Source organism: Serinus canaria, chromosome 1 (genome assembly GCF_022539315.1).
Source record: "Serinus canaria isolate serCan28SL12 chromosome 1, serCan2020, whole genome shotgun sequence".
Taxonomy (NCBI): domain Eukaryota; kingdom Metazoa; phylum Chordata; class Aves; order Passeriformes; family Fringillidae; genus Serinus; species Serinus canaria.
The window spans coordinates 26,488,364-26,515,065 of record NC_066313.1 but is presented as its reverse complement, the minus strand read 5'-3'; the positions used below and the strand labels follow the sequence as shown (position 1 = coordinate 26,515,065).

General features: G+C 45.9%; 3 protein-coding genes across 3 annotated transcripts; 2 read left to right on the top strand and 1 right to left on the bottom strand.

Annotated features, from left to right (window-relative positions):
• Window positions 1–18: 18 nt before the first annotated feature.
• Window positions 19–7,958, top strand: MIX23 (mitochondrial matrix import factor 23). Its single transcript, XM_030234201.2, has 5 exons — window positions 19–141; window positions 1,181–1,306; window positions 1,800–1,946; window positions 4,107–4,166; window positions 7,662–7,958. Exons 1-5 carry the CDS (start codon window positions 91–93, stop codon window positions 7,710–7,712), a joined length of 435 nt encoding a protein of 144 aa, XP_030090061.1. The 5' UTR covers window positions 19–90; the 3' UTR covers window positions 7,713–7,958.
• A 3,910-nt stretch (window positions 7,959–11,868) lies between these two features.
• On the top strand, window positions 11,869–21,046 carry LOC103827140 (cystatin-A). The gene is made up of 4 exons (XM_009102614.4): window positions 11,869–12,012; window positions 13,705–13,891; window positions 18,693–18,794; window positions 20,833–21,046. The coding sequence occupies exons 2-4, from the start codon at window positions 13,718–13,720 to the stop codon at window positions 20,959–20,961; spliced, it is 405 nt and encodes a 134-aa protein (XP_009100862.3). The 5' UTR covers window positions 11,869–12,012; window positions 13,705–13,717; the 3' UTR covers window positions 20,962–21,046.
• A 211-nt stretch (window positions 21,047–21,257) lies between these two features.
• LOC103812448 (cystatin-B-like) lies at window positions 21,258–26,348 on the bottom strand. Its single transcript, XM_030235094.2, has 3 exons — window positions 26,181–26,348; window positions 22,470–22,571; window positions 21,258–22,088 (listed from the first exon to the last, which is right to left on the bottom strand). Exons 1-3 carry the CDS (start codon window positions 26,244–26,246, stop codon window positions 21,960–21,962), a joined length of 297 nt encoding a protein of 98 aa, XP_030090954.1. The 5' UTR covers window positions 26,247–26,348; the 3' UTR covers window positions 21,258–21,959.
• Window positions 26,349–26,702: the final 354 nt, after the last annotated feature.

Here is a 26,702-nt window from a genome sequence, read left to right as displayed (position 1 = left end):
GCGCTCCGGCGGGTCCCGCCCCGCTCCGCCCCGCGCGTCATCCCGGCTCCCCGCCGGATTGGGCGCCGCGGCTCCCTCGGCCGATCCAGGATGGCGGCGCCCAGCGGAGCCGCGAGCTGCGAGGACTTCGCCGAGTTCCAGGTAAGCCGCGCGGGGCGGGCGGGACGGGCCGGGCCGGGCTGAGCGCTGCCGCCGCCGCCGCCGCCGCCGCCTTCCGCGCCCCGCGCGCTCCCGCCGCTTCTCGGCGAACGGCCCCTCGGGAGCGCGCGCCCCGTGCGCGAGGTCACCCCGCTCCTCGCGGCCGGCGGGATGCGGCGGGAAGGGAGCAGCGTCCGGCCTTCCCCCCTTCCCTCTTCCCTCCGGCAGGAGCGGGGCCGGACACCTCCCCTTCCCCGCAGGTCCCTTTCCCGGGACGGAGCGCTGGCGGCGCGGGAGCCACGCGGGCGGCGGGAGCTCCGTGGGCGCCTCCGCGGCGTTTGAGGGAGCGGGGGGTGCCAGCCGTGTCCTCGACGGTGCCAGCGGGGCCCAGGCCGGCGGGGCCGTGGGAACCGGCCTGTCTCTCAAACACGGACTCCCAGAATACCCTGAGTAGCTCGGATCCTCAGGAATCACAGAGTCCAGCTCCTGGCCCTGCACAGGACACCCCGAGGGTCACACCAGGTGCCTGAGGGTGTTGTCCAAACACAGCTGGAACTCTGTCGGGCTTGGTGCTGTGACCACTGCCCTGAGGAGCCTGTTCCAGTGCTCTGCCACTCTCTGCGTGAAAAACTTTTTCCTGTGACCCAACCTAAACCTCCCTCAGCTCAGCTTCCCGCCCCCCAGAATGGTGGCGGGTTTGTTCAAAGTTTGCCGTTTTGGTGCAGGCTGTGCCCAGTTTTCTGTGTGGAAGTGGGGACGGGGACTTGGGCAGAGGTCTTCAGCCTGTCCGTGCTGCCTGCAGGGCCAGGGGACTTCAGGGGGCATCAGTTACTCACCCCTGCTCTGGCCTTTGCTTCCAAGGAAAGTCTGTGGTTTGCAGCACATACTCCAGCATGTGGGATTGCTCCTTTGGTGTGCTTCTAACTCTTTGTAAGGAATGCTATTTAGTTTCTATTAAAATGCTTGACTATGCAAATTTTTTGTAATAGGCTTTTCTGAGAGATATAATCGAGTATCTCTCTCTCTCTCTTTTTTAATACAGGAGCTGCTCAGGGTGATGAGGACAATCGATGATAGAATTGTTCATGAATTAAACACTACGATTCCGACAGCTTCCTTTGTGGGGAAGGTTGATCCTGGCCAGACGTGTAAAGAGCTCTACGAGTCTGTGAGTGTGCTCACCTTCCACTTTCAGCTTCCTTCCCGCTGCTTTGTCATGTGCAGTGGCCAGTGAAGCATCCTCAGTGTCTGAGGAAAACACTGCCTTGGTAGATCCTGCTTTGTGTGTTCCTAACTGTCCTGCTCAACATCTCCACACACTGCTTCAGTTTAAAACCACGCAGGGAAGTTCTTTGTTCTGTAATACTGATCCTTCAAGGATCTTTTAAAAAGGGTGCTTGCTTTTCCTGCTTCTCTGCAAGACCCCTCATGTGTACCTTTGACTTTTGATCAACTTGGTAAGAGCATGAATGACAGGATAGTCTGAGTTGAGAGTAGCTGCTGCTCAAAGCAGTGTTGTTTCCCACATGTAGATTATGAATTCAAAGGGATTTCTGTAGGCACAGCAATACCATGACTTTGGAAAGTGTCTCTTTAAATTTATCACTAGGTGATTTTTATTCTCTGATGAGTCACTGTGGCTTTCTTTTTCTCCCACTTAGTTGATGGATGCTCACACCAATAGAGAAAGAATCATCAAAAACTGCATCTCTCAGACTTCTGCTGTAGTGAAAACCCTCAAAGAAGAGAGGGAAAAGGCCCATGAAGATGCAGCATTATTAAAGCAACTCAGGAAAGAGCAGACAAAGGTGAGTGCTGGAGCCTTTGAGAGATCACTTATAGAGGAAGAAGTGGATATCTTTCCCAAATGGAAAGACCAGTGTGATGGAGAGAGCCTGAAGTGGATCCTGAGTCAAGCAGTCTTTTCCAAGGTTGTCGTTGGCTCTTGTTGAGTCTTGTGAGAATTATTTTCCCAAGGCCTCCCCAAAGGCAGAGAGCTGCTTTTATCCTGCAGCTGGAGCATTTTCTGAAATTCTTTTCTATGAATGCTGTAGAAAAGAACACATTCTTTCCCATGGTGGATTCTAACCTTCACTGACTGACTGAGACACAGCTTAACTTTTCCTATGAGATACTTGTTCTCTACAAGATGCTCTCAGGCAACCTTAAATTCTGCTTACACCTGGAGTACCTTGTGATGGTGTGAGAGAGAGATTTCTGGGTTTGCATACAGAATTCTAATGTGCAAATGCCCTCTCAACCTTCTGGCCTGTGGGTGGGAAGTGTATTTTACCAGGGGTGACCAGAGGGGATTGAGTATCAGATGTGGAGAAAGGAACCCCACTGAAGTTCTCACCTCACTTCCAGGGCCCCTTTTGTAAGGAGAAGGATACTGAGAAAACCATGTGGCAGACAAACAGTTTTATTCTTAAAGCCTCACTGAGCTGCTAACAATCATGGATATTAGTTTGGAAAACTGGAGTGGTAGCATAGTATTTTCTACAAGTTTTGTTTGCAGAGCCAGTTCTTTAAATCATTTAGTTACTGAGCCTGAAATCTCCCACTGAAAACACTGGGAGGAGCACAATTAAAGTGTTTAATGATTGGAGGTGGCTTCAACTGTTAAAAGCATTCCATGACTTAGAAACAGCTCAGATATTTTTTATGACATCACCTCAGATTTGTACTTGTACCATATGAGGTATTCCCCTGCTTATCTCTTTTCCCTTGTTATGTGTGTTTCCCTGATCCTGCTAATTGTACAACTTGGAGGACTTAGTACAAAATTATTACTTCTGGGTCACTGAGTGAGAAAACTTGGAGTAGTAGTTTCTTTAAACTACTAAAGATCCTCTGAGTGTTTATTTTATAGAGACTTATCCTGGTCATCCAGTCACTCTGGATGCTGGATTGTAATTTCAAAGAGATTGAAGCCCTCTTGAGTTGGGGAAAGTGCATCCAACAACTGTAGCAGCTCTGTGTCCCTGGATGTCTTATTTGGAAGGGTTTTAGTGGGATTGCTGTCTTGGCTTGCACCTGTTCACCAGGCCTCTAATTAGAACCATATATTGAAAATGGATGAACTCTGACTCTTTGTCTTTTGTGTTAAAGACTCCAACAAGAATTCATCCTAAATTTGGGCAAAATGGCAGATGGTTCTTAAATCTGCTGCTATTGTCTCGGGACCAAATTACCCAAACACAACTGTCACATCTGCCCCTCGAGGTTTCTAATAGGTGTGAAACAGAGAGATTCTTGCCCTTCTTACCGGTCAAGTGAGTGCTCAAGAGCTGTGTATTGGTGGTAGTTCTTGCCAGAGCTTTTGCATCTGTGTAGAGCTGGTTTGTCCTGCAGTGATGACATGAAATATTAACTGGTTCAGACAGCACGAACAACACGTGATCGGTCTGCAGACCCTTTTTAGTCAGTGCACTGAGTAGGTGGCAAATGAAGCAGAGAGGGTCTGTTCATAACCTTAGTTTTAAATCTAGAATCCTAGCTGGATTCCTAGCTTTGCTGCCAGCTTCATATATGACTCTAATAATGCAAGAGTGGCAACGCAAGGCTGCAGAGCTAACCCCAGCCCTGGCATTCCCTGTGCTCAGTGCTTGTATTAGGTGCAGTTATTTGTGCCTGTGAAGCCATCAATGTTAATCTGTTAATTGCTAGCAAATCTGGATGGGCATTATTTAGGAATAGAGCATAAGTAATCAGGATCTACTGCCAGGCTCGCTTTGTGAGTCTGCCTTCACAGTGCCCTTGCAGACCTGTGTGTGCCCTGAGCACTGGCTGGCTGGAAGGGCCAGGCTCCCAGGGTGATTACACATTGTGCCCTTTGGTTTGCACCATCAGAGGAGGTGTGCACCTGGTGCTGGGGTTGGGAGCTGGAAAGTTGCACTTGTAATAAATATGGAAGGCTGCAGGGAGACCTGTTTGACAATAACCCTTTTATCTGTTATTTTCTGCAGTTGAAATTGATGCAGTCGGAGCTCAATGTTGAAGAAGTGGTAAACGACAGAAGCTGGAAGGTACTCAGTCGTTTAATAGTGATGATGTTCTATCCCAACAGACAGTCGTGCACTGGAGGTGTGGGACTGGTGCCTTGTGAAGCAGGTTAACTAGAAATAGATGAGGGCATTGCTGGGGGAAATGCTTCAAGTCAGTCATTCTCCCAGTTCTGGATGCAGACATCAAAACTTTTCAGTTGCACTGACAGGGGAAGAAAAGCATCTGATTTAGCACGGAAGAAGGACTGTGGATTATTCCGTGTGTCCCTTTCTCCTCCTTGCCAGTGGCTGAGCACTTTGTAGGTTTTTCTGTGGTGACTTCTGAAAAGCTTTTCAGGGCCTCTAACAATGTCAGAGAGAAGGGTCTTTCATTTTTGCCTCTATCTGGTGCCGATCACAACTCTGAGCAGAGCCCAGGGAGGGGCGAGGCTGTAGAAGTTGAACCTTTTCCTGATGGAGTTTCTTCAGGCCTGAACAGACACTCCCTGGTGCAAAGGCAGCCTTGCCATTGCTCTCCTGTGTCAGCAGAGGGTGCAGATCACCCTCTGGATTGATGGCCCCAAAGTCTGTCTGGTGATTTTAACATGGAGCTTAAATTCTGAGGTGGCTCTATTGTGTCGCTGCAGCATTTCACATCTGGCATCCTTTTCTGGTGTGATTTAGCTTTTCAGAGCTTTCAATACTGCAGAGAACCTCTCTCTCTCTCTCTAAATGCAAAAAAGATTTTTGCAAATAGCTAGTACTAGCTGCACCTTCCTTTGTAATCCCTGCTTCATGATTTTAGCCCCTAGATTGCACCAGTGTAAAACCAACACAGCTTTATGTCTGGGGTGTTCATCAGTAACCTCAGTGCAGGCTGATGAAATGAGCATTTGCCTAGTTTTCTGCGTATGCTTTGCCATCAGTACACCTCTGTACTGTCCCAAAAAAACCTAAGCATGCACTTCAGGTTAATTTTAAACCCTCTTAAATCTGACTAAACAGTGTCACAGCCTTAACAACATCCTGCAGGTCACCAGGGGCAAATATTTTACAGGCAGTCTGCTGTAGGGGAACAGCCCCCACCCTCGTCTTCATTCTGAAGCACCAAATTTAGTAATGATCCCAGAGGTTTCTTGTAGCTACATTAAGCTTTTACTGGTGACAGAACTGTCTAATTTTTTCTGAAGATGGAGAGTTTATAAAGAGTGAGGTATGCATGGTGCAGGGGTACTTTAGCCTGCTAGTACATTCCTCTGCCAATGTTGAGAGTGGAGCTTGAGGAGATAAATATTTCTGGGTTTTATCTCCAGCTCTGCTGTACTGTGCTCTGAATATACACATAAATGTCTACTTTAGCTGCCTGTTAAAATGTCACTTAGAGGCAGTCGTGGTTGCAGACTGAATGCAATTTGTTACATGGAAGTGATTATTGGTGCGCCGGCTGGTATTTACTGTTGTAGAGTTCTGGTTGGGAAGTACACATGTGTATTCCCATTAATCCTAAACAACTGAAAACTAATTGGAAAACTCTGATTAGGAAACAGATTTTTAAACACTGGCTGACTGTAGCAATAGCAGCATACAGAAGGATGCTACTTTAGAGAAATGCATGTGGAGTTTGGATGATACCAAACAAGGAACTGACTTTCAAACATGACCCTTGCATTAGTCTCTGTCCAGCACCTCCAGATTGGAGTTTATTGTTGGAGTGGTTTATACAAATACGTAAAAGCCAGCAAAATCAAACTTTCCCCTAGAAACATGAATTTTAAGGTTTCTCAGCCATTGCTTTTCATGAAAAATGTCTGAAAAATGAGAATAGCACTTCACAGGTAGACCAGTGGATTTAAGTGGCCCGAGTAACACACTGAGATCTGTGAGCCAATGATCCTAAAAGTAGGAGGCAGTGTTAGTAAGACTGCAGTGTTGATCATCCTGCCACAGGTTGTGGAGTTACTGTTGAAGATACTTTGAAAGTTAGCATGATAGCAAGCAAGCTGGTGTGTTGTTTGATGCTACAGACCCTTGCAGTGCTTTAGAGAGCATTTCCAGCACCCTTTTAGACATATATGCCATTAAATGTCATTAACAGACAATGGGCAAAAAACAGTTCGATTTGTTTAGTAGTAAAATGTTTCTAAATTGGACTTGATGCTGTTGCTCTTAATTTCTACAGTTTCCTCCTATCACTGATCTCAAACCTTTACCTCATCTGAATACTTCCAGAGGTGTCCATTCCATGTGGTAATATAATGGCTGCACATTTCCGTGTGTGAAAGAAACTATATCACAGCTTTTGTTTTCTACAGTATGAAGCAGTTTGTAATCCATGTCTATGTCTTTAAATAAATTAAATTTGAAAAGTAGTTGAAAATTGCTCCAAAATTTTTGAGAAGCAATGCTGTAACTAATGTGTGCTCTAGGCCTCGCTTTTGCTGAAGTTGCCATAGGTTCTGAACTGTGGGTAAGATCTGCTGTAGAAGATTCTAGGAAGATAGAGCTTGAAACTGTGTATGTATATAAAGTGTTGGATAACTTGCCCAAAATTACAAGATCACTCACTTTGCACATAAAGTCAATGGGAGAGTTCATGAAACTTCATATCCTGATGATCACAGGCACTTGGGCCTGCCAAATCCCTGGACAGCTTGGCAAAATATGCTCTTGTGGGACTGCTGGTGGGACAACCAACACCTGCCAGAGCCTCAGCTTGGTGTCAGGTGGTGCTTTTGTCGCTTTCAGGACTTGTGCTGGACAAGCTGGGATAAAAACTGATCAATAATTAAATGGCTTGTGAAGAGCACTTGCAGCCTTGGTGGGAGCCTGTGTGTTTTGCTTTGGATTCAGGCTGCCTTACTTTAAATAGTCACGTTTCTTGGCCCTCCTTAGGGCAGGCTGGTGGCAGTTCAAGCTAAATATACATGATCCTCAGTATCCAGTTCTGGAGGCTAAATTTTACCCAGAGAAGGTGCCAGAGGTGAGTGAGGCAGGAGTGCTGTGCCCTTTGCAGGGAGTGCTGGCAGAATTGGCACAGGCGGGCGGAGCACTGGAAGTGTGCACGTGGCTTTCAGGAACCCTTGCCTCACCTCTTGGCTGTCATGCCAATGTAAAATATGCCTAATCAGGAAAGATGGGAATACAGTGGCCAAATTTGAATGCCAGAGTGAACCTAACAGAGCGCAACCATTCAGGAGCCTTCCCATGATTATTTCCCTCTCTTTTAAAAACAAAAAGGCATCAGCATTTTTGATGATAACAGCCTACCAGGATTAAGAGTCTGCATTTTCTGAGGGAGAACACTTAGTGCTGTGCAGTCTCCCAACATCAGGCTGCAAACTTTGGATTTACTAAAGCCAGGAGTGAAGGTGAATGGAGATGGATGTCTTGGTAAGTGCCATTTATTGATACCTCAGAGCTGGGCAGCTTGAGATGGGTGCCCAGGTAGTTGAGGTAGTTGCCTGAACTGTCTGTGAAGTTCTGCTCATTTCCTGGATGGGATTGATTCACTTTTGCTCTTCTGTTTTGGTGTCTCAGGTATTTAATGAGCGGTGCCGAATTCACTACAAGCCTCCGAAGAGTCAATGATGATGTGGGGGATTTTCCATCAAGGTGGTCCATAACTGTGAGAGCCAAACTGGAAAGATACCTTGGGTGAGCTGAATTGGGACCCTCCAGAACCAGTAGAACCCAGTCTTGTTTTGTTTTGGACCTACTTAGCTGAATTCTCAAGCTTGAAATGATTCTCCTGTAATTAAGAGAAAACAACTCATCTTTTGTACAAAATATGTGAACAAATGAATTTTATAGTATTAAAACAATTTTCAATCAGAATGCAAAACTGGCATCTTTCTTGAACTTCCACAGCTTCAGTGATCCCAGAGGGGAAGAAAGAGTAAAGCTATCCTGAGCAGGGAGGAGAAGGCTCTCCCTGAGCTGGTGCCTGCTAAAATATCAGTGAACACGGTCTTTTTGTGGAAATAATCTGCTGAAGTCTTAAAGGAAATAAAGATTGCACACTGATCAGCAAGTGTAGTAGGTTCAGCATCTCTGAAAGATGATGGTAAGAAGTTACCAGCCTTGTTCTGAACTGCTCAACACGAGCAGCAGTGGCTCAGAGCTGTTGTCTTCTGCAGCCTGCCATTGCTGCTGTCAACCTGACAGGCAGGATCTGTTGCTTACTGCCCTTTGGTCTGTGTTTCCAAGTTCTGGAGTTTTCCTTTATACAGGGGATGTGGTGTCAATTAAAACCACTTTGTGTTGGAGCTGAAGATATGTCCCATTTGGGAATGAGACTGTCCAGGGACTCTTTTTTTGTCCCTCCCTCTGAATATTTAAGAGTAGTTCTAAAGGTGAATTGTATTTGAGCTGAGGAAACAGCTGTGCATACCTGATCCTGCTGATCCTGGCCATGGTGTTGTGTTTAGAAAGCTTGAATGCAGCACCCCTGCAGTAACACAGCATTTAAAGGCAGATGAGTAGGAGGAAAGCTGAATTGCTGCAATTACACCTGTATATTTTTATTTTGTATTTATCTCAGATAGGCTGACAGTCAAGTGACAAGGTCTGTGTGGTTGCTATTGGATATGATTTTAAGAACCACTGAACTTAAACAGAGCACTAAAAATACAGTCCCTGTCTTGCAAACTCTTTGGAATTCAGCAACAGCTATGAAATTACTGGATATCCTCTCACATCCCTAAAGCTTTGAATATATAGGGAATGGGAAATAAATCAAGGAATGTACCTATGTTATTGAGAGCTGGAAAAGATCTGTGCAGCAGCATCTGTTTTATAGTTGTTTGTGCAGTAAAGACTCAAACTGCTTGGAGGCCTTTTATTTTTAGGCACCAGGGTCATTTGGTCTCACCTTTTTTTCAGAATGAGGTAGAAATATATTTTAAGTCTTTGAGGATATAAATCCTAGTGTTCAAACTTCATTTTTTCCCCTCTTTTTTTCTCAAGGTACTGCAACTGCTTAATGCAGAACTTTGAGTTGGAGCACCCATTCTTGAAGATTTGTCATTGTTTTTCTGCAACCTGAAAGCAGAAAATGTGTTTGTTCTTCAGTTGTTAAATTCTTATAATTGTTTATCATCAAAGTGTAAATAGAATAGTGCTCATCAATCTGGGCTGAATTGGCACTAATGAAATTTCAACAGGAGATGATGGACAATTAATGAGATATTGAGAACAGTAAGTTTTGATTTCAAAGATGGTACTTTATTATTGATCTACTCTAGTATAGGTGTCTAAAATATTTGTTCTCTCCAGGGCTTGGATCAATGCAAGGACAAAATCTTCTTTTAAGCCAGTTGTACAATAGAAACTTCTACAAGTGTGTATAGACTTGGATCAATAGTCTTGAAATATAATTTTTTATTTCTGTATAAACTAGAGACTGTAATGAGAATTAATCATTGTCTTCCTTTATCCATCCAGATGTTTGCTCAGCTGTTGTGGAAAGCTTCTTCACTTAAGCAGATGCTGTGATAAATGACCTGTGAAATGGATGTGATACACAGGTTTTTGTTTTTTTTTTTCCCATTATATATGAGGAAACTATGTTAAAAACCCCAAAAACCACAACCCCAAAAAATCAGCCCAACATAGAATTATTTTCAGTTTGAATATAAGGCCAAGCAAGTAGTCCTATAAAACCTGAGTATGAAAAACTGATACCTTGAGAAGATTCCTAAATCCCCAGCATCCCTTCTTGGGGTGTTTGCATACAGAGGGTTGCAGCAGGAGGTTGAATTGCTTTATTTAGTTTGCTCTGAGCACAGAGGGTATCTCTTACAGTAGTCCCCGGCCAGTCAGGTGGCTCAGAGGCCGTTCAGGTTGCCGTTGAACTCGATGGAACACAGGGTGAGTACATGGAATTGCATGCCATGCTTGGGGCACGGGGCAGGAGCACGCGGCTCTGCTGGCTCCTGGGAGCCTCAGAGTGCGCGTGGAGCGGGATGTTTTGGCAGGTGTGCGAATGGCACCGCTGTGAGCTGTGCCACGCTGCACACAGGCAGGTAAATTCTGGGTCTAGGGACCCCTGAGGATTCCAACATGGTGTTCAGTCACGGATTGAACCTTGCTTCAACGTTACCATTGAGGTAGTTACAAAATTACTGGGCTGTTTGCTGTCATACCGGGGTCAAATAATGGACCCTACAAACTGCAGAATTTCATCCTTTCCCTGGTTTTAACTTCTATTTCTGCAAGTAAGGGCATTTGAGCACAGCTGATGGCCGTGTCCAGAGTCTGTGAGTGCCTTGCTTCCTCTCCTGGGGCTTTCCCATTGCTTGTAAGTGGTGAATAGAGGTGGGCAGATCCTGCATGCTTGTAAAGTCCTCTCAAGCTTGTACATTTTTCCTTCTGTGAAATAGAAAGAGGTGTTGTTCTTTTTCTAGCATTCAGTGCTGTTGTCTTCTGCAGCCTGTAGGCATGAAAGACTGATGAAACAGGTAATTCCTTTATAGAATATTTTTAACAGTAGATTTCAATTGTCTTGAAGCAGACTGAGAGGAAGAGGCTCAGCATAGGCTGGGCTATGATAACTTTGTGCTGCTGAAGGTCAGGTTTTTGTTGATCCTTTTTCATGTACAATGTCAGGAATCTTTCAAAATCAGGATGGGTAGCAGGAGGGGAAACCTTTTTTGCAGACCAGCACATTGAAAATCAAGGCTCTTGTTCCTGTGATAATGAAAACAGATCTTCAGCTGGTACATAGAGGGCTGCTTTTCTCTAGAAGCTCTTAAAGACATTCAGACCATGTGTCATGTCCAGCCACAATTGCATGTCACTGTGAAACCAGAACACTGACCTTACTGACTTGGCTTTCACAATTACTTCTACAGAGCTGACTTCATTCCTGGTTTAAAAATGACTTGTAAATACATAACCCTGGGGTTTGGATTTTGGTGGAGGTTTTTTTATATTTTGTTTTGTTTGCTTTGTTTTGTACTGGTGTTTTTACCAACAATAGCCTGGCACTCTTAAAATTGCTTAAAAGGACCAGGGAATAGTGGCTTGCAAGTGGTAAAGATCTGTTTCTTCTGTGTTGGAATAGTACACGGTGCAAGATGTTACTCAGCTTCAAAGCTGTACAGAATGCCAGTGCTGGTGTTCCAGCAGAGATTCTCCAAGATAGCAGCAGCACAGTGACATGAGGGGAAGCTGCCAGTTGTGCTGATGGAGAGCGTGGACTGGCCTGGGACGTGATACTAGCCACGTCTCAAACACCACAGGGGGCACATTCACCTTGTTGTGCAAGAGATGGCGTGGGGGTGGCTGTTCTTTTCAAGGCAGTGTTCCAAATCCTGATTCATTACATCCAAAACTTAGTGTAGAGAGGGGTGAGTGGAGATGGGGATTGCCCCAGATAAGATTGATCAATTGCCTCTGGTCATCTTTGATCACAGGTCTGTGAAATGTCAGCACTTCAAAGTGATTTAATGAAATACTTGTGCAGGATGAGTACTGCATGCCAGTCTTAGAAATATCACTGGAGTTTGGGACAGCCATTAGCACTGCCATGGAAAGGAAACAGTCTGATTTGCCTCTGTAAACTTCAGCATCAACTTGCTGATAATTAGTCTTGATTTTTGTTTTTCCCTTCTGCACAATTGTGCATTCTGGGGAAAAAAAAGTTGTTATGCTTTAATATAAAAAACCAGCAAACCCAGAAATATGGAGTCCAGTGACTGATTTCCATGCAACATTAATATCTTTTGTTTCACACCTAGAGTCTTTCCAAGATTATAAATGAATCCTCCTAGACTTTGTGCTCCGTGTATTTGTTGCTAGACAGAATCAAGAGCTCTCCAGGAATGTACTGCTGCCCTGGGGAATCTTAACATCCCTTCCCAAGGAAGTTAGCAGGATGTGTATCCTGGTGAGTGGAGAGGTTTATAAAATATCCTGTTTTAGCACTGGTGCTATGCAATTGTTGGACACATTCTCTGATTTCTGGTCTCAGTAAGGTGAACTGGCTCTTCCAGCTCCTTATCTGTCCTGCTGTATGAATAAGGCACAGGTGGTGGAACATGATCAGCATTTGAGTGAATCAACAGGGTCTTATGCAAAAGAGGGTTTGAGTTGTCATCAGCTCCATGAACAGGGCTCTGAGGAACTCCTCATCTGGAGAGATGTTGGTGAAAGTGGCAGAATTACAGTTTTAACAGCTGTCACTCCCTTTATTCCTGAGAACTGGAATGATTTTTCTCTCTGTTCACAAAAATATTGTCTCAGGATGATGATTTTTCCTCAAATGCTTTTTGTCCACCACCATAGCACTGCTGCTCAGGTCTGGAAGATTCTGCAATATCTTTTTCAGTAACATGCTGTAGTACTATTCAATACTGTTGAGTGTAGGGCCCCTGCAGTCCCAGTTTCTCAATCTCAGGGGCTTTATACCAAAACCAGGCTTTGAAGTCAGATCTGAAGTACTTTTTACAGTGTCTTGCATCATTTGTTATCTGTGAGGAGAAGGTTGAGTAGTATGGGTAGGACACAGATAAGTTTGTTGCTATGGCCATAAATTCACCTCTTCTAGCAAATTCCCTAATGCTGATCCCAGCAGAAATGCCCATTGCTTGTGTGCAGTATATATTCTCATTTCACCTGCTCCCATGTACCTGCCCCTACAGACTAAAAGTGTCTGGTCTGTTTCTGCTTCTCTGGTCCTTGCTCTGAAACAACATTCATCAACATTCATCTTATTTGCTGGAGAGGGGGATGGCAGAAATATCGACAAGGGCTAATTTTTTTCTGTGGACTTGAAGTGTTAGTTCTTTCTCCCTTACCAGGGAGGGCTGCTAGCAGTTATTAGCCTTCCCCCAGTAGGAGTTGAGCTTCTTACATTCACATTCGTGAGTGTGACTGTGCCATGTGACTGTAACTGCAGAATGAATACTTCTGACTATATAGTCTCAGGTGGTCTGTTTCACCAGCGTATGTAGAAATTGGGACAGCTTTTGTGTTTTTTCCATTGTACTTTGTCTTCCAGGAAATTGGCACTGGAGTTAAAAAGTAGATTTTATTGCACATTCAGTTGCTATTATGATTGCCTGAATGCAGCTCTTGGTTTGATGGAAAAGGAGCAGAAATGCCTTATTTGCAGTACTTATCTGAATCTGGGATTTTTGGTCAGGCAGAGGAAAATCAACTCACTGAATGTAAGATGCCACCTGCTCCCGTTTCCCCACTTAGAAGGATATTGAGAGAATAAAATTTCAAGTGAAACAGGACCTGTCCTAAGGAAAGTGCTGCATCCTTTCCTCTGATCCGTAAAGGGGTTGGGAAATACTGGGTGTGTCTTTGATCTGTTTCCCAAGAGCTCAGCCTAGTCAACTGCACACGGGTGGGGAGACAAGAGATTCCAGCTGCAGCCCAAACCAACTCTCTTTAAGAGAGTGGGCGACTGGAGGCTGATGTTTGCTTTTCTTTTCTGTGTGAAGACCGTAAACACTACTTTAAGTGCTTTTTACATTTATTAATAATATTGTCAGTGCTTTGCATTGCTTTTCCCCCCCTTTTCCTCGTTTGTCTCCTCCAGTTCAGTAATGGTAGGCTCCATGTGTTGCAGGTCACATGGTTCCATGACACATGTGTGTGTATATATGCGAGATGCCTGGGGACTCTGCTCAGACTGCGCTGAACTTCCCTCTTCAGAGCCACTCATCATTTCAGAGAAGTCACCTGCCACCATGATGGCTGGGGGCTTATCTGAAACCAAGCCAGCTACTCCAGAAGTTCAGCAGCTTGTTAACCAGGTGAGTTGCACCCTCTCTCTAGATTAAGTTACTTGTGTGAAAAAAGGCCATTCCTGAAACTTGTGTAAAGCCTGGGAGACTGAGCCGGGTTTTAAACTGAAGAGGCTCATGCTGAAAGTGGGAATCCCCTCGACTGGCAATGTTTTCTCAGCATTCTACGTAGGAAGTGCCTAGGTAAGACTGAGAAAAGCCCCTTCTCTGTCTCCTCTTTGTCCATGGCCGGGCATGGAACTGGCTACCTTCAGTTAATGTCTGTGTGAAGTTCCAAGCCCAGCTCTGCTATGCCAGCAGTGAGGTCACTTGTTTGAAATGAGAGGTGGCATATTGGAAGGGAAGAGGTTGTACCTGGTAGAGTTCATTCCTCAGTGAAGGACTGCATAGGACAAACCACATGCTAGTATGCAGTAAAGAATTATATATGCAGGACAAAGCTTTTAAATTGTGTGCTCCCTGCAGGCATTACAGAGTAACAGCTGTGATACAGGGGCTGCTGGTGGGGCAAGATGGGCTTGGCACAAGGCACACCACTAAGTGAGCCCAGTTGCCAGGTGGTTGGTTACAGGCAGTGGTCCTGAACTGGAGCAGCTGTGTGAGCAGCACCTCTGCAGATCCTCGAATGCTCTGCAGTGCAGCAGCTCTTTTTAAAGAAAGTATAAAATGCATCCTGAGGAATAAAAGGGGTTCCCACCCACCCAATCATCTTCACCCTTCTGCCTCTGAAAGATGAGCTTTTGTCCCTTTGGTAATTGCACTCAGGCACTCTTTGAGGAAACAAAAATAGGGAGCAGCAGGGCTGAATGCATTGGCCAATACTGCAGCACACTCACTATACCTGATGTGCAGGGCTCCCAGCTCTCTCCTTTGCTGTGTCACCGAGGACAGAGTTTGCACCACCATCCTTCCATATCATCTGCGATCTTGCAACTGAGACCAGGCAGCCCAGTACTCTGACAGGGCTCTTTTAGTAGTCCACAGGTGGAGGGGATAACTTTAACATTCAGTTCACTGATTAGAAGACACTCCATGTTACAGGTGGTGTCCGATTTAGCAGAGTGATACAAATATGCTGGTAAATTGATACAGGTCTAAGTTACTCTTAGCAAAATGTAGCGACTGCAATCCCAGTTCTCTGGGGATGCCAGCGTGTTCTGCACTCCTGGTGTACAACACCCTCTGTGTCATCACACTGGGCATCCTCAGTGACTGGGAAGGGGGATGTGGGTTGAAGTCAGCTCTAGCCAGCAGTTTTCTTCAAAATTCTTTTGTCCAACCATTTAGTTTTTATACTCAGGGTTGGGCAGAGCCATGTGTTCACCCCCCATGCTGGTCTGGCTAACTCAGGGGTGTGTTCCCTTTCTCTTACTGAACTCGGGGAGTTTGTCATCATGACCACATGACTCCCTCCACTGACAGAGCTATTTATCAAAAACACCCTATCATCAGCCTTTGTGTTGAGATAGTCAGCTTATTTGCAAAAGCTGTGGTCAGTCACACCCTGCATTATTCCCTGAGTTTCATGGGTGGAATGTCACACTCCCCAGCTCCTCTGAGCCTTCTTCCATTATAGGACTTTACTGGTCAGTCTCAGCTGGGGTCACCAGAGCTGGGGACATGTACATGAGGGAGGGCTGGAGTTTGGGTAGCGAGTTAGTCAGAGATGATTTACTGCAGAGCAGAAGGAGAAATGGGTGATCTACAATTGTTTGGGGGACACTGACTGAATTACTTGGGAGCAGTACCACTGTTCCTTCTATGCTGGCAGTAATGTTTGAAGGAGCAGCACTTGCAGAGATCAGAATTTCCCTTTTACCTATGGAGGGGAGACCCTAGCAGGGCACTTGTAGCACCTTTGTGTATTTGCCATTCTTGTTTCCTGTTTAAGATGGGGCCAGCTGAGGGCCGTGAAATTTAATTAATGAGTCTGTGAAATGCCTCGAGCACCATACCAGATACTGAGCTTCATTTTCAATGCTGGGTTGTGTTATTTATGGGTCACCAGAAGTCTTGCAGTGTATTGGAGGTGAAACCACAGCACTTGGGTGTCCATGAGCCAATAGGCACTTGGAAATGTGAATGCTGGTTTCAGGCAGTGCTAATGCTCCCAGAGTACAGGGCACACACGGAATCTGGCATGTGGATAGTGCAGAGTTTCTGTTGGATTCCAGAAAACGACTGATCCTAATTTTAGTGTTCTTTTGTTCTTAGTAGCTTCAGGAAAATGAAAACAGATTGTTCTTTGCTCTTTATTTTCTGCAAGGTGAAATTTCTGCCCTGTGCTGAGAGCAGGAGAGAGAACGCTTTCTGGTCCTTTCCCCCTTTGCAGAGAGTTTGGTATAGTTCTCTAAGGAAAATACTCTTATGGAAACCTTATGTTGGGAAAATCCTGCTATCCTTTCAGCATAAGTGCCACCCTTTCATGAAGCAATTCTGGGGGCTTTTATGCTCTGGTGAGCAGAGAAGCAATTTCAATGATTTCAGTGAAGCTGTGAAGAGCGTTTGCAGAACTAGGGATGCTCAAGGTCTGTCTGCTCATAGGATTACATAATTATTTACTTATACCTGTGCCTTGTCTCTAACCATCATTAGTGAGCTGAGGAATGTTATTTATTTGGTCTCCCTGTTTTACAACTGTTGTCCAAAACTGAGGAATGTTTTGGGCTTAGGATGCTGTTAGATAAGAGCTTAGGAATGTTAATTTTTTCACCCAAAGTTTAAGGAGCTGTTTGTCTTCTTGATTTTACTGAAGGCTTGGTCTGCAAATAACAAATGGCGGATGTAGTGGCCAGAGGAGAGAGAGCAAAACTGGTGAGAAGTGGCTTTGTTTTGTTTTGTTCTGAGAGAGGAATATCATGCACCACAAGTTGCCACTTAGGAGCATTCTAGGAGGCCCCTGCCCCAGTCAGCTGGAAGGTTGCCAGGAATTAAAATTTCCCTGGTTTGCCAGAGTTGGCAGCTCCTCAGCTGAAAGTATAGTTGTCTGTTCCTGGGGATAGAAACCCTGTGGAAGTTACTCAGCAGAAGAGCAGGGTAAGAGATCACGAGGAAGCTGAACAGGATGATAATTTCTGGCTCTTTGGAAACAATCTGGATGTTCTTTGGATGCTTTCTGTGGCCTTCCTGCTAGGAAGGAATGTCATGGGAGTGGCAGCCAGCTATAGATGCTTGTACTGGGAAAGCTAATTAATTCAGTGGGTTCCTGTGAAACAGGTGGGTGGTGAGAAGCGCTGAGGTGCTGCTGGCCCAGCCCAGGGCAGCCTGAGCAGGCTGGCACTGACACTGTTCCTCTGCCCAAACTCAGTAATGCAGCCGGTCATCAGCGTGGCTGTCATGTGCAGAGGCACCACATCACCCAGCCTGGGACAGATTGTCTCTGTTTTCTGTGTGGTGGTCCTGCAGCCATCATGAAATGGGAGAGTTATTATTTCTTGGAAAAGTAAGGAAAGGCAACAGCAAAACCACTGCCTTGGACTTCTGGAGGGAAGACTTTGGCCTGTTTGGCAGACTGGTTGAAAGAGTCCCTTGGGAGGCAGTCCTGAAGGGCAGAGAGATCCAGGAAGGCTGGGCATTCTTCAAGAAGGAAATCCTAAAGGTGCAAGAGCAGGGTGTCCCCATGTGCCAAAAGACAAGCTGGTGGGGAAGAAGACTGAACAGAGGGTTTTGGCTGGAACCCAGGGTAAAAAGTAGAGTTTATAAGCTTTGGAAGATGGGGCAGGCAATTCAGGAGGATTACAAAGGTGTTGTGAGGTTATGCAGAAAGTCAGAAAGGCAAAAGCCCTGTTAGAACTTTGGTCACTGCCAAAAGCAATGACAAATAGTGTTCTTACGAATACATAAGCAACAAACAGAGGGCTAAGGAGAATCTCCATCATTTGCTGGATGTTGATGAAATCATTGCCACCAAACAATACAGAAAAGGATGAGGTATTTAAAGCCTTTTTAATCTTAATCATTAATAGTCAGACCAGTTTTCCTACCAGCTCCCTGAGCTGTAAGACAGAGACAAGGAACACAATAAAGCTCCCACAATACAGCAGGAAACAGTAACCTTCTTCTCCACTTAAACATGTGTAAATCTATGGGGCTGGATGGAATCCACCTGAGGGTACTGAGGGAGCTCATGGAAGAGCTCTCCAAGCCACTGTCCATGATTTACCGGTGGTCCTGGTGAACCAGGTCTCACACAACTGGAGTTTGGCTAATTTGATACCCCTCTAAAACAACATCTACAAGAATGGGAGGAAGGAGGATCCAGGGAACTACAGACCTGTCAGGCTGACCTCAGTGCCTGGGAAGGTCAAGGAACAGCTCATCCTGAGTGCCCTCACACAGCATGTGCAGGGCAACCAGGGATTCAAGCCCAGCCAGCATGGGTTCATGCAAGGCAGGTTCTGCTTGACCAACCTGATCTCTTTCCATGACCTGCCTAGCAGATGAAGGAAAGGTTGTGGATGTTGTCTCCCTGGACCTCAGTAAAACCTGATTCCAGTTCCTGCAGCATTCTACTGAAGAAGCCTGGACAGGTGCACTGCCCACTGGGTGAAAAAATTGTCTGGATGGCTGGGCCCAGGGAGAGGTGGTTACATCTGGCTGGCCAGAGGTGGTGCACCCAGGGCTCAGTGTTCGGGCCAGTCCTGTTTAATATATTTACTGATGATTTGGATGAGGAGCTTGAGGGTGCCCTCAGTCACTTTGTGGATTTTCGTTAAGGGAATATGTGTGTAAGGATAAAAATTGGAGTGGTATATGTGAAAGAAATCCCTAAGTATCAACCTGCCAATCATTTTTCCCTTTCTTTTTACAGGTGAAGCCACAGTTTGAAAGCCGGGCAGGCAGGAACTGTGCTGTCTTTACAGCCATAGCATATAAGACTCAAGTGGTTGCTGGGACAATGTACTTTATTAAGGTTTGTATATATTGTAGGAGGGAGTGTTTTGGAATTAAATGATACAGGTGACTTGCAGAGTGGCTTACAGCCAGAAAGAGAAGCAAACATCATAGAAAACTGTCTGATGTGAGTAACAGAAGTGGGGACTACCTCCAAATACTTATAAAATTCCTCTGTTTGGCTCCACTGTAAGCAGGAATATACACATTATAAAACATGTGCTGTGCTTATTCAGATGTGACTGGTAAGCTTCTTGGGATCATCCCCCTCAAGGACTGTAGATTACCTTCTCAACTCAAATTATTTCAACAAGTCCTAACTGATCTCCTGTTTCCTTTCAAGGCTAAATAGTAGCTGAGTCCTTCAGTTGTGTTTGTTGGGATGATATTGAAGTCAGCTTGAGGAACTGATGGGGAGAGATAAGTCAATTTTGTGATGCAGTGCACACATGTCTGCTGACTAGTTTTGCATGCAGGCAGGTGTGTTGATGTTTTGGTTTTTGATGTGTCAGGCGCTGCAGAGGTACACAGACTGCCTTCTGGTTCTTTCTGTATTTTCAAAAACACCCCTGCTGCTGCAGAGGAAAAATGGGTAATGCTTAATTTGGAGCCCTGTGATAGCACCATTCCTTCTCTACTGGAAACCCTGACTGATGGATGTGAGCAGCTTTCTGTGAAGGAGCACAGAAGAAATGTCTGGGTGTATTTTTCATCTGAAGGCCAGCAAGCACTGCTGAGCACCAGGTTGGCCTTCTGGAGCAGAGCAGGCATGGCCTGTGACTGCTGAAACCCCACGTGTGTGTGAGCATGTGCCCGACAGGGTATGCCATATTTCAAGGGAACTGGAAGACTTCTTTTATTAGAGGAATTGGCATGTAATGTTTGGGGGAGAATAATTCTGCAGAGAGACACTTTGAGCATTAGCTCCACACTTCTCACACTTAGTTGATCCCAGGAAGGACAGATGCTGCCAAACCTTCTTCTTTCCCAGGTGCTTCCTTAAAGGAACCCTTAACTCAGAAACAAAGATGGATGTATTACTGAACTTGGAAGAAATCAATTTGTAACACTGGAAATTGATTATTTGTCTCTTCTTTCCCAATTTTACCAGTGGTAGAAAACATCACTGATGGAATACATCCTCACTTTAGCATTAACTGGAACAAATTCTGTTACAAAATTAATTCTTTTATATTTCTGAATCTTCACCTCACTGATGTTTTACCAGCAGACTTACAGCTGAGATGCAACCCAAGCATAGTGCCCCACTGCAGCCACCAGAAAGCATGTAAAAACCTCTTGGAGCCTAAGGCATTGAAGTTTCCATGTCCCTCACCAAGTTTAGAGAGTTTAGCACCTGTTGTGCTTGGCTCTTTAAGAATGAAATTTTACAGCTTCCTATCAAGTCTTTATGTGAGGACTTTCTAGGGGGGAAGGTGAATTTCTCTGGAAGAGTATTTATTCCAGACATTCCCATGCACTCCCAGAAGCACCAGGATATGTCAGGTTCCCTGTTCAGGAACTGATGTCTTTGGAGTAACTCTGCAGACCAGGGATCCTGGCTTTCAGGTTGTCATTGCTTCTCAGGACCATGTGCTGGTCTTTCTGTATTAGATCTTTCTGTATCCTTTGGAAGCTGACATGGTGTCTGCACTGTGTCCCACTCCCAAGTCATGGAGGTTTCCTCATTGTCTCTTGTCTCCTGCAAGCATGTCAGGAAGCTGCTAGCAAATGTGCTGGCATCCTGGTGCCTGAAATAGGACACCATCAAAACTTTTCTCCTGTTGCATCTTCTGGTGCTTCCACATCCAAGCAGTTCTGCTCATTTTCCCTTCACCTGAGGTTGAGGGTTTTTAATACAGTTTTCTATAGGTGCAGACAGTTTCTGCCACCAGTTACTACCCAAACTTAGATAAGAGCTGTTGAAGTAAAAATGAAGGTACATCTAAAATTAAGATCCTGAGCAAAGATGTTCTTTCAAGAATGTAAAGAACAGCCTTTTGTTTGAACATGCTTTGAGGCCATGATCCTAACTTCCCTGCTCTTTTGGTTTCTAGGTCCAAGTTTCCGATGCCGAATATGTCCATTTAAAGGTGTTTCTGAGTCTTCCTCATGAGAACCTAGGTCCCAGCCTCGTCAGTTTTCAGACTGGCAAAACCAGAGATGATCCTCTGACCTACTTCTAAGACACTATGTGTTGCAGTGCCTCACCTCTGCAAATCCTAGGGGGATTCTGCCAATGACAGTGAATAAAGTAAGTTTGGAAAGCTATTGTCCATACTTTCCTTTTGCTGCTGATACACCTGCAGGGGTCCTTCTTGTTAGTCTGTCACAAGACTAAAATATTTTTAATTAAGATATAGAATAAACATAAGATTATCTGGAATATAAAAAACAGTTAAGGAAAAAAAGCTGAGCAAGATAATAATCAATAGTGAAAACCAGTGAAGAGAACACTAACACACCAGTCAAAGATGCCATCTCAAATCAAAAGAAATGTTTATTGTTATAAATGCAGAAATGCTTGTCCAGCTCAAGTTCCTTTCCAGGACTTTTCCACAGGACCAAGAACACAAGAAAGCTAGTTTGGTATTTTAAACTCACACACCCTCTACGGGACATTACATGCTACTGCTGCTGCAAGAGGATGAGCATGATTACCAAGGGAATGTTTGTTTCAAACTACTTTAAGCCTCTTTGTCTTCCTTGCAAAATTGCTTCAGCTCCAAGTCTCTCATCAGGTCTTTGCCCATAAAATACAAAGTACAATTTAAATCCACACATATATTCACAGTTGCAAAACAGCACAGAAAAGACTGAGGCTTTCCTCTTGTTCCTTGCTGCAAATATATGAGTGCTGGTGTCATTCCCCTTCTGCTTTCCAGACCAAGGAAGTCCACAGACAGGACTCAGCCACAGTATTCTCATTAAGTTGCACTAAAGCCTAAGTTAAGTTGCAATAAAAGTAGGGTTTACATTAGTGCAGGTATTAGGAGAGCCCTGTGACTCTCACGTTTGGAGATTGCACAGGAAGGGAATGGCATAAAAGAAATTAATTTTTTACACCATGTCGTTAAAAAAAAAAGACACTTTTTTCTGCCTTTGTTGGTGCAGGAATCAACATTTTGCAGCCTGTAGAAAATGCACATAAGAACCAGCCAGGGAAACACAGCAGAGAAGGTTGCTAGAAATAAGCCAGTTCATCGTGCTTTGTCTTGCTGCCCTGGTAACTGTGGAGGCTCAGCTGCTCATTCTCGTGGGGGAGGCTCTTGAACACCCGCAGGTGCATGAACTCCTCATTCCCAACATGGACCTGCAAAGCACGAAACCCAGTGAGATCCCTTCAGGGGGAGCCTGCAGCAGGAGCGGTGGCAGAGGCTGGGCTGGTTTGAGGATGCAGCAGCAGACAGGCAGTAAGAAAAACCATTGGCTTGATTTAAACCAGACTAGGAGCTGTGACTTTGCAGAAATACCACCTAATTTCCCATGAAAATGGAGAAAAGAGGATCTCTCTATTTAACAGATAAGGAGAGGGGCTGGGAGGTGGATATTTGTGGGTTTTTAATGCACAGTTTTTTTTCTTATTAAGGTCAAATTGTAAGCATTATCCTCTAGTTAAGAAAGGGAAAAAAACCTCACCATTCCAAAGGTTATACACATTAATATATAGAAGAAACAACCCAGTGTCCTCTACCTTGATGAAGTAGTTTGTTCCAGCAACCAGCTGAGTTTTAAACTCCACGGCAGTGAAGACATCAAAGGTTTTCCCTTCTTTTTCTTCTATCTGAGCTTTTACCTTAAGGAAACAATAGGTTCTTTAGGAATGATGCAAGATTCAAGTATTTAGAACTTTAGGCTTACAGTTCACTGCTGCTGAATTCCCCAACACAGAGTTCCTGCTTTTCCAAGACATTAAAAGATCAAAATGAATCATGTTAAGTTTTGTGTGAAAGCAGGACCGTGAAACTAGGGAGGTGGCAAAGCTGAGTCAGAGGTAGGAGTCAGTCACTACAGGCTGACACCAAGTCTGGAAAACACTTGACAGTTCTTTCAGTATGTCTGCTGGAATTTGTGTTTTCAAATTGCAAAACAGTGCTGAGGAAGTCAAAATAACCTGTCCAGTACTCAAGAGGGAGCCATGAACTCCTGAGATGCAGCTCTTCTTTCCTGCACTGTGCACTCTAGCACATTGTGGCTATATGGAAAATTCTTGGTCAGGAAAGCAGATTTCAGCCTGTTTTGCAGGGCAAGGTGAGTTAGTCTTGGAGTCCTTGCTTGCAAAGTCCTAGCCTGCTCCAGGCTGCACCTCCTGCACTGCATCATTGCATAGCTGTCCCTTCATTCCCAAGGCAGTAGTACCTGAGAAGATCCTCCAGCTATATGGTGTACTTCTTCCTAAATTCAAGGAAAATAGATACATCTGCACTCCTGCCTAAATCCCACAGGCTTCCTTGGCGAAAAACAAGTGCCAACTTGCCACTGGTCAGGTGCTGTAGGTGAAGCAGGAACAGAACCATTCCTGCAACAGGGTGTGTTCTCCCACATCTCCAAGTTCCAGAACTCTGGTGCCTTTTCAGTGACCATCCTGTCCTTGTGAGCTGTGTCCATGCTTTTTACCTTCTCTCAGAGGCCATACCTCTACACTCCCTCCAGGTTATGATCAGTGTGTCACAAGCAAGATAATGATGTTTGGACACTCTCCTGTTTGCTTTTTGCCATATGGAAATCCAAGCTGCATTCTGAGATGCACTGAAGGGCACAGCCCCAGAAGGAGCCATGATTCAGTCCTACCTCCTCCCCTTCTCCTGAGTCAGAGGTTGGAGCAAGTGGCTTCAGTTTTCATCACACTTTTACAAATTTTAAGCAGCAGGGGAGACATAAGTCTCCCACTGACCCTATCCTGTCCTGTGCTCCTTTAGCAATCCTAGGCACTGGGCAGCTTTGGTTTCTGAGGTCACTAAATCACCCCAGCTCAGCACATTTTGTATTTCCACCAGCGAGCTGAACACTGGGCCCTGGCTGCAGAGAGCTCAGAGTCCTGCAGCTGCAAGCTTGTCAGGGTGTTAGTGGCAGTGAGTCACCACAGCATGTGACAAACAAGCATCCTGAGTCAGTGTGGAGAGGGAGATCCCAGACAGAAATACTCTCCCAAAGACCTGGTTCTTGATCTCAGTCTGGATTTGGGAGTCCTGGAGGACAGGAGCCAGCACTGGGTCCTGCTGGTACCAAAGTTAATGGCATACTGGGCTGTATCAGCAGGAGCCTGGCCAGAAGACAGGTGAGTGATTACTGCCCTTTACTTGGCCTTTGTTAGAAAATGTGGAATCCTATGCCCAGTTCTGGGCCCCCAGTGCAAGCCAGACACCAATAAACTGTAGTGAGCCCAGTGAAGGGTGACCAGCAGCACTCCATGAGCACACCAGGATGGCTGGAGCACTTGTGCTGTGAGGAGAAAAATGAGTTTGCTCAGCCCAGGGAAGAGAAGGCTTTGAAGAAAACTTTGCAGTACCTAAAAGAAGCCAGGGTTTTCCAGGGATTAAACTTTCCAGATGCCAGAAGAATGAGACACAATGGCCATAAACTGAAATTGGAGGCTCAGACTGGATATAAAGAGAAACATTTCCCCTGAGGACATTCCTGCAGTACAGCAGGAGTGTTCAGAGAAGCTGTGCAGTTTCCATCCTTGGAAGTTTTCAAGACCTGACGGGAGAAAGCTCTGAGCAGCCTGAGGATGCTGACCCTGGGCTCAGGCAGGAGGTGCAGTCCCTTCCCACCCAAACAATCCCTGATTCAGTCACAGGGCTGGAAATGATCATGCTCTGAAGGCTCTCCACTGCCCTGCACTCCCAGAGCAGTCACCTAAAAAGCAGATGGTTCAGAATCACCCTGGATAAGCTCTGCCACAGTTACCAGTGAGGAGCCAAAGCTGAACAGGCCTAGGTAGAAATCCTTGCTGTGAGGAGGCTGTTCCTATGGGATTCCTAAGCCAGACACTGCCAAAGGAAGCCTTCTTGCCCTGTGTGACACTACACCCACTGTGGGTCACAAAACTGAACAGCATTTGGCCATCACAAGGATTCTTACGAAACTGTAAAATGAAGGCAAGAACTGGAAAAGCGGGAACAGGGAATATGTTTATGGCAAGCAAACTGGCAGGCTGTAATAAATCTTCACAAAGACCTGACTTTAAGCAAACAAAATTATTTGAGAAGGCTACCTCAATTTAACAAAATGTTTTTTCCAGCAGTGTCTAGAAGAGGATATGAGTGCATGGGTAACTTTCAAGTTTGGGTTTTTCCACCTGTATTTCATTAAAAGAAGTAATTTAAATTGGCAATCAAAACAAGCTGGATAAATTTTAAAGTATTTAGGTGATTTAAATAAAACCATGAGATTTTTGGTCAATTCTGTTCATTTCTGAATCCAACAGGGTTTTGGTTTTGGATTACCAAACCACTGCAGTGTGCTACAGAACAGAAAGTCAGGATTTCAAACCTAGTTTTAAGCCATGTTAACTGTATATCAATTCTCAATCATGTGCTCATTACTGCAAACTCAGGCTGGTGCTTAGGAGATGCACATCTCTTGCTTTTCCTGAAACACAGAATCCTCAGACTGTACAAGCTAAATGTTAATTTCAGCGGCTGCTGTGCCTTTGGGTGCTCTGTATGTGTTTGGGAACTCCTCCTGCCTGAGGAACAGGCCCAGGAAATGACAAAGAGTCAGAAGCTGGGGCGCATCCTTCATCTTTGCTCTCCAGCTTACCATATCCTAACCCTCAAAGCCAAAAAGCAGAAGGAGCTTGAGTTTCCGTGACAAAAAGAAGAACATGTGCTTTGAAAGAACTTAGTTGCACAATGGCATTTTTAGAGTAAAAGCATGTGATCCAATAACATGAGCAGTAATCTAAGATACTGTAAGTAACATCAGGATTTGGAGCCGGCAGTGGTTGGAGCTAAATTCTGTGCTGGGGAAAAGCAGAAGCAGCGAAGAAGCTTTCTCGCTTATTCCACGTTTCACCACCTCAAAAAAACCCAAACAATCCCCCCCTCCCAGGCAAACAACAAAGAACCAAAACCCCAAACGTATGCACAAGGTTCAGATTCTGTAAGAAGCACGAGAGCTCGTTTCCCGAGCTCTAGGCAATGGCTCTGCCGGGTTTCCCCGCGCACCCAGCGCTGCCCACGGTCCCTCTGGAGTCAACAGGGCCACGCCAGGCGGGCACAGGGAAGGAGAGCTCCGGGGGCCGGCTCCGTGCATTCCCCATTCCTTCCACCTTTTACACGGGGAGGCGGTGTCTCAGCTCAGCAGCGCAGAGCAATGGCCGAGCCCACGCTGGGCCCCGCACAGGCCCCGCACGGGCCTTTCCCCGCCGGCGGGGCCCTCCCGGGGCCCGGCCCCTCACCTGCTCCGCGATCCGCTGCGTCTCGTCGGTGGCGGGCCGGGCCGCCGAGGCACCGCCGCACAACATGGTGGCACCGCTCCTCTCCGGGCCGATCCTGCCCCTCGGGCGGGCCGGGGCGGTGTCGGGGGCGGCGCCGGGCCCGGGGCCGGAACCCGCGAGCGGGGGCTCGGTGGCCGAGGCGGCGGCGGCGGGCGGGAGCGGGCAGGGCTGGCTCCGGCTCCGCCCAGCCGGGGGCGGGGGCAGCGCGGCCCAGCGGGACCGGGCATCGGGGCCCGACGGCCGATGGAAGACAAAACCAGCCCAAGGCGACACTTGCAGTGCAAGCTGGCGGCAGAATTCATTCTGCGCCCTGGACTGAAGGGCTGCGGCCGCTCCTCAGCGAGCGGCGCCTCCGTGACAGCCCCGCGGCGGGACAGGGCTGCCCTCAACCGCTGTTTTCCCTTCCCCTGTGCCACCTGGAAAGGTCCATCTCCAGGCTCCTTCGTTCACCACGTTCATCATTCCCTCTTCCAGGCTGATTTT